At 63.8% G+C, this 10,475-nt stretch overlaps 1 protein-coding gene across 1 annotated transcript; it reads left to right on the top strand.

Annotated features, from left to right (window-relative positions):
* Nucleotides 1-693: 693 nt before the first annotated feature.
* Nucleotides 694-10,040, top strand: UBTF (upstream binding transcription factor). Its single transcript, XM_048926486.1, is given in 24 exon segments — nt 694-735; nt 908-947; nt 2,016-2,191; nt 2,325-2,408; nt 2,909-3,064; nt 3,628-3,692; nt 4,238-4,358; nt 4,804-4,914; nt 5,168-5,301; nt 5,730-5,871; nt 6,045-6,086; nt 6,628-6,714; nt 6,716-6,742; nt 6,841-7,000; nt 7,305-7,458; nt 7,561-7,672; nt 7,758-7,846; nt 7,997-8,186; nt 8,342-8,389; nt 8,551-8,619; nt 8,965-9,111; nt 9,388-9,483; nt 9,486-9,509; nt 9,849-10,040. Coding segments are annotated over 24 exon segments (2,430 nt in total). The 3' UTR covers nt 9,963-10,040.
* Nucleotides 10,041-10,475: the final 435 nt, after the last annotated feature.

Here is a 10,475-nt window from a genome sequence, read left to right as displayed (position 1 = left end):
CTGTGCAGAGACCCCCCCCCCAATAGAGACCCCCTCATATGCCAACCCCCTCCCCCCCATAAAGATCCTCTCATGGGTTCCCCTGCAGGCCTTGCTCTCTGTATGAGGATATGGGGACCCCCCCTCAGGCCCTGCCCCCCCACAGAGATCCCCTCATGGAAACCCCTCAGGCCTTCAACCCCCCCCACCCACAAAGGTCTCTGCATAGAGACCCCCCCCCCCTCAGGCCTTGTGCCCCCTCCCATAGGATCCTATCTGGGGACCCCCCCCCATCAGGCCTTGTGTCCCCCACTCTATGCTGATCCCCCCCCCAATCTCATGAGGTCTCCCCTCAGCCTTGCAGCCCGCTCTGCTCTGCTTCCCCCCCAAAAATCTCTCAGACCCCTCAGTTCTGGGGTCCCTACCCTTTCAGCTGACAAAATGCCCCCCCCCCATCCTCCCATAGGGGGCTCATTTCCTAAAGGGACCCTGCTGAGATCTCCCCCTCGTTTCAGGGGGGGTCACGCACTCTGCCCTTTGGCCCTCTCTTTTAGAACTCCTTCCCTTCACTCTGGGGGCTTCTCTCTGTGCCCCCCCCCCCATCTCAGTGACACCCCCTACCTATTTTCCCCCCCCCACCCACAGCACCAAGGGGGCACTGACGCCCCCCCAAACCTCACCCAGCCGTGGCGGGTAGGAACGCAGCACCCCGTAATGACAGAGGGGGGGACAAAGGAGGAACCAGGAGGTTTATGGGTGGGGGGGGGGGGAAGCTGTGCTGTTCTCCCCCCGTGCCCCCCCCCTCCCCACAGCCTGATGCTCCCCTCCTGTCCTGCAGAGCGCAGCGGCACTGAGCGACGGTAGCGCCCGGCGCCGGCGGGGACCGTGCTGGCCTCAGGCAGGTGGAGGATGAACGGCGACCGCCGAGTGCCCTGCAGACTTGGAAATGACAGCTCCCAAAAACCAAGGTGAGGGGGCGGCCCCCCCGACCCCCCCCCCCGACCCCCCCCCCCCGACCCCCAAACCTGTGCAGTGTGAGAAGGTGGGGGTGGCAAACGATCGTGGGGATGCTGCAGGGGTGCTGTGGGCTGCAGGGATGCCGTGGGCTGCCCCGGTGGGTGGGGGGGGGGGGAAGGGGGTGGGTGCCGGTTTTGCCCTCAGAGCGGCTCATTTTAGGTTGGCACAAAGAGCTCAGCGCCCAAGCCCACATCTGGGCTGAATTATGGCCATGCTGTTACCTTGGGCCCCCCGGCTGCCAGAGCCTGCGATGAGCTCAGAGCAGAGCTGGGGGGAGGTGAGGAGAGCAGTGAGGTGCTGGCAGCGGGGTCCTGTCAGCGCTGGGGGGGCTCTGCCATCCCCTGGTGCCACCCCTGCCCCAACCCCGGTCTCTCCTTGTTGCCGTGGGTCAGGTGCCCCACGCGTGGCAGCACAACGTGTCCATTGCGTCCATCGCTGGGTCTTGAGGTGGATTTAATTACAGCAGGGCAGCGTTCCCAATATAGAGCAGCTCAGTGGTGCCAGCAGAGCCGGGATAAATCCGGCATGGGACGCAGGCGGCTCCATTCATCCTCATGGGGGGGAAGGGGGTGGGGGGGGGAAGGGGGTGGGGGGGTCCCAGGCAGGGAGGTGGCACTGAGGGCTCAGGACCCCCCCGCCCCGTGTCGCTGCAGCATCCCTGCGCTCCGACCTTGGTGGAGGTCAGAGCCCGGTGCTCCCCATAGCAGCAAACACAGCGCAGGGCTGCGTCGCCCCACACGCCGTGGGTTTTTCCTGGCTCCTGGGGCTCTGTGTCCGTGCTGGGGCAGCGCTGTGCCCTTATCTGATGGCACATCCACAGGAGGAACGAGTCCCTCTGGTTTGCAACCGGTGCGTTTTGCAGCTCCTGCCTGCAGCAAGTTGCTGGGGGGGTGATGGAAAGAGCCACCAGGTCCCTCTGGTCTGTGATCTGCCGCACGTGGATGCGGCCAGCAGAGCTGCACACTGGGAGCTGCGGTCCCTGTGCTGCCCTGCGCTGAGCTCCTTTCTGTGCCCTGCAGACCGCTGGTCGCAGGAGGACATGCTGACTCTGCTGGAGTGCATGAATAACAACCTGCCTTCCAACGACGGGAGCAAGTTCAAGACCACCGAGTCCCACCTGGACTGGGAGAAAGTGGCTTTCAAGGACTTCTCGGGGGAGATGTGCAAGATGAAGTGGATGGAGATCTCCAACGAGGTGAGCGTGCCGCTGCCGGGGTCCTGATGGCTGTGGGGGTGTCCTGAGGGCTGTGGGCTCCCTCCAGCCCCCACCGCCTGTGGGACGGGTTGGTGGCAGTGATGTGACAAACCCCCCCCCCCCCCACCAACAGGTGAGGAAATTTCGGACCCTCACGGAGCTCATCATGGATGCTGAGGAGCACGTGAAGAATCCTTACAAGGGCAAAAAGCTCAAGGTAAGCCGTGGGGTTTATTCCCCCCCCCCCCCCGACGAGGGGATCCTGCCCTCACCAGGCTGGGGGCCGGGTTGGGGCTGTCGCTGTGCCAGCCTGTCCTGAGGCAGCTCGGCGGCCCTGGGCCCAGGCCAAGCTCAGGGTACATTTCATACGGCCGGACGCGGCGCTGGGAGCTTGCATCCAAGTTTAGCAGCAGGGGCCGGCTCCTATTCCTGGCCTGCCGGGCTGGGGGGGCTCGTGCTGGGCAGCCTGGGGCACTGGTGCTGTGTGGGGGTGGGGGACGTGGCCGCCTCCTGCCTCAATTGTGCCTGACCCCCAAATGTCCACTTCTGAGCAGGCAGCTCTTGTCCACGGTGTCTCCTTCCCTGTCCGTGGGCTGGGATGTCCCTGCAGCACAGCACGGGGAACCCAGGGTGGAACCCTGCAGGGCCAGGGGGCCGGCTGGCTTTGGCTGCACGGTGTTTGGATGCTCGGCGTTCACCCCTCTGCCCTCTCCCCAGAAACACCCCGACTTCCCCAAGAAGCCCCTGACTCCCTACTTCCGCTTCTTCATGGAGAAGCGAGCCAAATACGCCAAGCTTCACCCCGAAATGAGCAACCTGGATCTCACCAAGATCCTGTCCAAGAAATACAAGGAGCTTCCCGAGAAGAAAAAGGTAGGGCTGGGGGACCCAGCCGGCTCCTTGTGCCACGTGTGCCTCCCTGGGACTCCAGCTCTCCCAGTACAACCAGCAGAGCCCAGCTCCTGCCTGGCTCAGGTGTCACCCGGGTGCTGGTTCCGCCCCCGTCGGACCAGTCCGGCTCCCTGCCCTGCTTCCCAGGACTGCAGGGTGGGGGTGGAGGTTCTGTCTGTCTGTCCGTCCGTCCCTTCCAGACAATGCTGGGTGGTGGCTTTGCCGTGGGGTGGGACGTGCTGGGATTAACGAGGAGCTCTCCCGGTGCCGGCTGGCTGTGCTGGCACTGGAACAGTCACCTCGGGTCAGTTTGTCACCGGCAGCAGAGGGCCGGGGTGCAAAGTCCTCCGTGTTGCTCGCCCACATCCGGCACCTTGCCAGGGCTGCCCGTGGGATGGGACAGGAGATCGGGGTGGGTTCCTGGCTCTCGGGTTGGAAACCCGCATCTGGGAGCAGTCCTGGGCCTGGAGCCCTTTAGGGCTCACTGGGATCAGCGTGCCCGCTCCCAGTGCTGACGTCCCTCTCTGCCTCCTGGTTGTCCCCAGATGAAATACATCCAGGACTTCCAGCGAGAGAAGCAGGAGTTTGAGAGGAACCTGGCGAGGTTCAGGTGAGAGGCAGCCCTGTGTCCCCATGGTGGGCGCTGCGGGAGGGAGGGGGGAGCTGCAGAAGGCAGCCTGCGAGCAGCTCTGCGTTCAGGAGCCTCAGCCAGAGGACCAGCAGTGCTCTGTGGGTCGGGAATGCCAGGGGAGGCACTGCTGAGTGCTGAAGCCTCTGCCCTGCTCCCTGCAGACCTTCCCCTTGAGCCGGGGTGCTGCAGTCCCAGTGGGTTCTGGTGCTCCCCATCGCCTGCTGCTGCTCCAGGGATGCAGCTGAGCCCAGGGCCTCAGAGCTGGCACAGCCCCAGAGCTCAAACCTCTCCTAGAACCTCTCTGATCTTTTCGGGGATGCCATCAGTCAGGAGTTGGACTCGGTGGTCCTTATGGGCCCCTTTTGGCTCGGGGCTGTTTATGATCCTATAATACCAACTCCGTGGTGGCTCAGGCTGCAGCGTGGCTTCGCTTCCCCCCTTGGTGGGGAGGGTTTGGGGTGCTCGCCTTCCACCGTCAGCCTCCGTAACGCTGCCCCCCTTCCCCACCTCCCTGCCGGGTAAAGGGAAGATCACCCGGACCTCATCCAGAACGCCAAGAAATCCGACGTCCCCGAAAAACCCAAGACCCCCCAGCAGCTGTGGTACAACCACGAGAAGAAGATCTACCTGAAAGTGCGTCCAGATGTGAGTATGGGGGGGGGGTGAGTGTGAGTGTGAGTGTGAGTGCTGGGGGGTGCTGCACCCCGCTGCTGGGGGAGAGGAGGGGGAACCGAGAGAAGCGCTGTAGGGAGGACGGGTTGCAGGAAGGAGCTCCCGGCAGCCTGGACAGAGGTAAGGAGGGCTCTGCACACCTAGGAGAGGCTCAGGGGGTACAGACCCCCCCGTTTTTGGCTGTAGGGGTGACCCACGGCCTTTCACACGAGTCAGGGAGGCAGGGATTCCCAGCACAGACATCCACCTCTGGCCATGCCCGCACTCGCCAACGCACTCCATTCCCCAGCCGTGAGCTCGGCTCGTGGCCCCCCTGGCTCCTGCCAGGGCTCAGGGTACGCCCTGCTATATTTTTTTTTCCCCTCCTTTTTTTTGGATTTTTACCCCTCTGCCCTCACCTCTGGCTTTGGGTTTTCAGGCCACCACGAAGGAGGTGAAAGAGTCGCTGGGCAAGCAGTGGTCTCAACTCTCCGATAAAAAGAGGCTGAAATGGATTCATAAGGCCCTGGAACAGCGGAAGGAGTACGAGGTAGGGAGCAGCCTCGCCCCGTCCCCTCCACACTGCCCCTGCAATCACTCTGCCCGGCCCAGCAGCCGCCCCAGTAGCCAGGTGGGGTTCAGCCAGGTCCCCTTAGTGAGAGCCCTGCTTCCACCCAGTGCTGTTTGGAGACGAAGCGCCCCGGGGAGATGCTTAGGGCAACGGTCGGCTTCTCGTTCCTCCTCCTCCGGCCCCAGCCTGGCGGGGACCGCAGTGCTCTGCTGACTGCTCTCCATCCTCACAGGAGATCATGCGTGACTACATCCAGAAGCACCCCGAGCTGAACCTCAGCGAGGAAGGCATCACCCGCTCCACACTCACCAAGGCTGAGCGGCAGCTCAAGGATAAATTCGACGGGCGACCCACCAAACCGCCTCCGTGAGTGCTGTGCCCAGAGCTGGGCTCTGTGCTGCGGGGGGGAGGCAGCAGGAGCTCTGCCTGCCTTTGGGCCCCGCTTTTGGGGGCACCGCGTCGCCTGCTTGTGGCACTGATGGTCACGGAGTCGCAGCCTGGTTGGGTTGGAAGGGATCTTGAAGCCCCCCCCTGCCGTGGGCCGCATCAAACTTCCCAGGGCCCATCCGTGGCGCTGGGCACCATCGGGTGTGCATTATGAGCTCCCTTTAAGGAGCTGTAGAGTTCACAGAGGGTCTCAGCAAGGTTTAAGGCAGTGCTGTGGGTGCAATCCAGCCACACCGGTTCACGCTTTCCTTACCCGGTTCAGCACTTCCCTCACGCAGCCCAGAGGAGGCTGCAGGCTTCCCTCCAGAGCCACGGTCCCTCATGCCATCCCCCTGCATCCCTTGCAGGAACAGCTACTCCCTGTACTGCGCAGAGCTGATGGCCAACATGAAAGATGTGCCCAGCACGGAGCGGATGGTGCTGTGCAGCCAGCAGTGGAAGCTGCTCTCCCAGAAGGAGAAGGACGCGTACCACAAAAAGTGTGACCAGGTGAGCGCTGCGGGCCGGGGGGCAGCGGGGTCCTTGCTCACCTCCCCTGTGCTCTGTTTGCCCTGTGTGGGGCAGCACGTGGTGCTTGCAGAGGGTGCTTTCGCTGTAGGCTGGGTCGGCAGCGGTGGGGTGGGAGGATCCCTGGGTAACCCCGCATCTCCCTTTCCCACCAGAAAAAGAAAGACTACGAGATCGAGCTGCTGCGCTTCCTGGAGGTGAGTGGCGTCCCTGGGTGCTGCGCCCAGCTGCCTCGGTGCTCGAATGCAAGCATGGGGAGGAAGCTGACGCTGCGGGGGTTGGCGAACGGGGAAGCGAGCGCAGCGCTGCCGGCCTCTCGCTTCCTTCCCTCAGTCAGAATGTGGGGGTGTTGTGTGAGTGGGAAGCTGCCCTGGGGCCCCCCAGCACCGCGTTTGTCCCTGACGGATGTGACGTGGCTGCAGTGAGGGCAACAGGGCGGAAAAAACCATCCGGGAGCCACGCGCCGGTCTGCCCTGCAGGGCTTGGGCTGAGAGGAAGCAGATGAGACAGCGGGGAGGGGGGGGGGAGAAACGGTGCCCTGTGAGGGGGTGATGGGGTGTGGGGACCCCGGGATGGGCGCTTGGCTGGCTTCTGGCCTCAGCACAGCCCCCGCTCCACAAGCTGTGGCCTCTGCAGCCAGCTGAGAGCTTTGCTTCCTGCTCAGCAGTCCGCACTTGTGTGAATGCCTCGTTAGCTTCAGGCCTGCAGCTCTCTGAGCCCATCTGTGTCTGTGTGCAGAGTCTGCCCGAGGAGGAGCAGCAGCGGGTGCTGGGCGAGGAGAAAATGTTGGGCAGCAATCGGAAAGGGGCGACGAGTCCCGCATCCAAAAAAGTCCTCACCGGAGACCGGCAAGGTGAGGGGTGGCGGGAGGAGATGGGGCCACGCTGGGGACGTGGGACGGGGGCTGCTGGCACCCAGCGTCTGCTCACTCACCCACACTGCTGCCCCCAGGCCAGCTCCGAGAAGCCCAAGCGGCCCATCTCAGCCATGTTCATCTTCTCGGAGGAGAAACGGAAGCAGCTGCAGGAGGAGCGGCCGGAGCTGTCAGAGAGCGAGCTGACCCGGCTGCTGGCACGCATGTGGAACGACCTCTCCGAGAAGAAGAAGGTGGGCGACATCCCCAACCCACCTCCCATCTCACGCAGCCCAGCTCACAGCGCGCCTCCCGTCCCCCCCAGGGGCTTTGCTCCTTTTGGGCAGCACAGTGCTGTCCCTGGGGGTGTCACAGCCATTACCCATCACAGCCCTCCATGTCAGCCCCGGCCTCGGCTCGAAGGCTGGAAGGTGGCAGGGAGCCCTGGGACACCTGTGTGTGGTGGGGGGCTGCAGCACGCTGGGGAAGGGCGTCCCAGCCCCTGCTGGTGCTCGGTGCGGGGCTTGGTGCCCCCTCTCATCCCCCATCTGCCCCTTCCCAGGCAAGTACAAGGCACGGGAGGCAGCCATGAAGGCGCAGTCGGAGAAGAAGCACGGCTCTGATAAGGAGGAACGTGGGAAGCTGCCCGAGTCCCCAAAAACAGCCGAGGAGATTTGGCAGCAGAGCGTCATCGGGGACTACCTGGCACGTTTTAAGGTGGGGAGAGGAGCCGGGGGGGGGGGGGGGGGGGGGGGGGTTGGTGACAGAGCCCAGATGTCCTGGGTGAGACCGATGACGTTACTGGGTCTGCGCTGCAGAACGGACCGGGGGAAGGCACTGAAAGCCATGGAGGCCACTTGGAACAACATGGAGAAGAAGGAGAAGCTGATGTGGATCAAAAAGGCGGCGGAGGATCAGAAGCGATACGAGGTGCGTCCCTGCCCCTCCCACACCCTGCCCCCTCCCCACACCCTGCCCCAGTGCTGTCCCCTGACCGCTCTCTCCTGCTGCCCAGAGGGAGCTGAGCGAGATGAGGGCTCCTCCGTGCTCCACCAACTCTGCCAAGAAGGTGAAGTTCCAGGGAGAGCCAAAGAAACCCCCCATGTGAGTACTGGGAGCCTGGGGGAGCTGGACGGGGCTGGGGAGCATCGTTTGAGCGTGCTGGGCTGATGAAGCTGCACTTTGGATGGGGGGGGGGGCAGCTCCCCCCCCTGAGACGCAGCACCTGAGCTCAGCTCCCTGCCCCTCCTGCAGGAACGGTTACCAGAAGTTCTCCCAGGAGCTGCTGTCCAACGGGGAGCTGAACCACCTCCCTCTGAAGGAGCGGATGGTGGAGATCGGCAGCCGCTGGCAGCGCATCTCACAGGGCCAGAAGGATCACTATAAGAAGCTGGCAGAGGAGCAGCAGAAGCAGTACAAGGTGCACCTCGACATCTGGCTCAAGGTGAGTGCTGGGAGGAGGCACAGCTCCAGGCTGCGTCCCGAGATGCTCGCTCTGCCCGTGGGACGGGGGGCCGCTCAGTGCCTTCATGGCATCCCCTGGGATGGGGAACCGCGTGCTGCAGCTGTGAGATGTGAACTTCCCCTCTGTCTCTGCAGAGCCTCTCGCCCCAGGAGCGGGCTGCCTACAAGGAACACACCTCCAACGTGAGTGTCCTGCTGTGGGGTGAGGCTGGGGGTCCTGAGCCGGGTGGGAGCCTCTTCTGCAGCGCCGCATTGGGGGGCTTTGCTTCACAGCCCCGTGGGTTTCCTCAGTGCTGGGTTCACGCGTTGCTCAGAGCGTTTCTCCTCCTTCCCTCCCCCTGCAGAAACGCAAGAGCATAGGGAAGATCCGGGGCCCCAACCCCAAGATGAAGCCAACGATGCAGTCCAAGTCGGTGAGTTGAGCACCGCGCCGTTCTGGGCTGGGGGCACCTTTGGGTGAGGATCTCAGGGCGATGCTGCTGTTTCCTGCAGCTTTCCCATTCCTCAGGGCAGCAAAAACGTGGGCCCTTCCCAAACCTGTGCCCAAAAAACCCACCCTCAGGGCTCAGTGGGACCCCCGCTGTCATCTGTGGCAGCACCGAGGGCCTTTTGGGGGACGTTGGTGGCATAAATGGGGAAAGCCTGCCAGCCCAGCGGGGTGGGAGCCGTCTCCTGCTGCTTTGTGGCTGGGGGAAGGCAATGGTTGGGGGCCAAGGACAGCTGCCCCCCCACCAACCTGCCCCCAATGCGCCCAACAGGAGTCAGAGGACGACGACGACGATGAAGAGGACGAGGATGATGATGATGAAGACGAAGACGACGACGACGACAATGGGGACTCATCAGAGGAGGGCGGCGATTCCTCAGAGTCCAGCAGCGAGGAGGAGAGCGAGGATGGGGACGAGGTGAGCTGGAGGGGGAGGGGGGGGGGGACGCACGTTTTGGGGGGGGTCCCATCGCTCAGCCCCATCCCCACCTCCAGGGACGGGGAGGGGGGGTGGAGAACGACGCGACCGACTGCGGGCTGCTGCGGTGATGGGGTTGGGATGGGGGGGGGGGGGGGCGCAGGAGGGAAGCAGTGGGGGCACTTTGGGGACCCCCCCAGCACGTCCCCGGGGGGGGGGCACGAGGAGCGGACCTGCCGGACGTACTGAGTCTGGTCTCGGCTCCGTTTGCGCCAGTGTGAATGCCGTGTAAGCGAGCAGAGGCAAAGCTTTGCGCCGGCGCAGCTGCAGTCACACTATGCTGGATGGCGCTGGGGTCAGAAACCGTGTTCCGCTGCCTCGTGCTCGCCCCCGGACAGGTGAGGTGCCCCCCCCCCCAAAACTTCCCCCCCCAAATCCCCCCCCCCCCACCTCCTCTCCCCCCCGCTCAGCTCAGCCCTGCGCCTCCTCTTTCCCCCAGCTGGGCAGAAAGGGGGGAAACTGAGGCACGAGGCGAGGGGGGGGGGGGGGGGGGAGGGGGCGCAGCGCAGAGCCAGGCAGGCCGAGCGAGAGCAGAGCCCCCCCCCATCCACCCCATTAAATCCCATCGTGTGCCGGGGAGGAGGCAGGGACCCCCAATGGTGCAGCAGGGGAGGCACCCAGCCACGCCACCACTGACCAACCCCCCCATTTTTGTTGCCCCCCCCCCCCACCTGCAGAACGACGACGACGATGAGGATGAGGACGATGAAGACGAGGACGACAACGACTCTGAGGGCAGCAGCAGCTCCTCCTCCTCCTCCGGCGATTCCTCCGACTCCGACTCCAACTGAGCTCTTCGTAAAGCCCTGCAGTTTTCTCGGTTTTGGCCCCGTTTTTCTTCGCCCCCCCCCCCCCCCATCGCTCACAGCCCAAACCTTTTCCATCCCCCCCCCCCCAACCCCCCCCATTGAACTGCAGGACCCCCAGGGAGCGGGGCCAGAAGCGCCCCCCACACTGAGCTCCTCGCTGCGGAGGTGAAGCAGGGGGGGGGGGGAGGTGATTTTCCGTGCCCCCCCCCCAACAAACACACAGAGCCCCTCTTTGTGACGGGGGGCTGCAAAGGGGGGGGGGGCCGCCGACGCCGCCGATTTTTTGGGTTGTTTTTCCTATTTTTTGGTTGGATTTTGGTCGTTCTTTTCGCCCCCATTTCCTCGCTGCCGCTCCGGACTTTTATTATACAGAACGAAACAAAAACAAAGAGAGAAGAAAAAAAAAAATCCCCCCCCCTTCCATCCTGTTTCCCCCCCCCCCATTTTTTTTTTTATTTTGTAAAAAAAAATAACAAAAAAACAACAAACACACAA

Source organism: Lagopus muta, chromosome 25 (genome assembly GCF_023343835.1).
Source record: "Lagopus muta isolate bLagMut1 chromosome 25, bLagMut1 primary, whole genome shotgun sequence".
Classification (NCBI taxonomy): Eukaryota; Metazoa; Chordata; class Aves; order Galliformes; family Phasianidae; genus Lagopus; species Lagopus muta.
The sequence above is the reverse complement of the archived record's forward strand: the minus strand, read 5'-3'. Positions and strand labels throughout refer to the sequence as shown.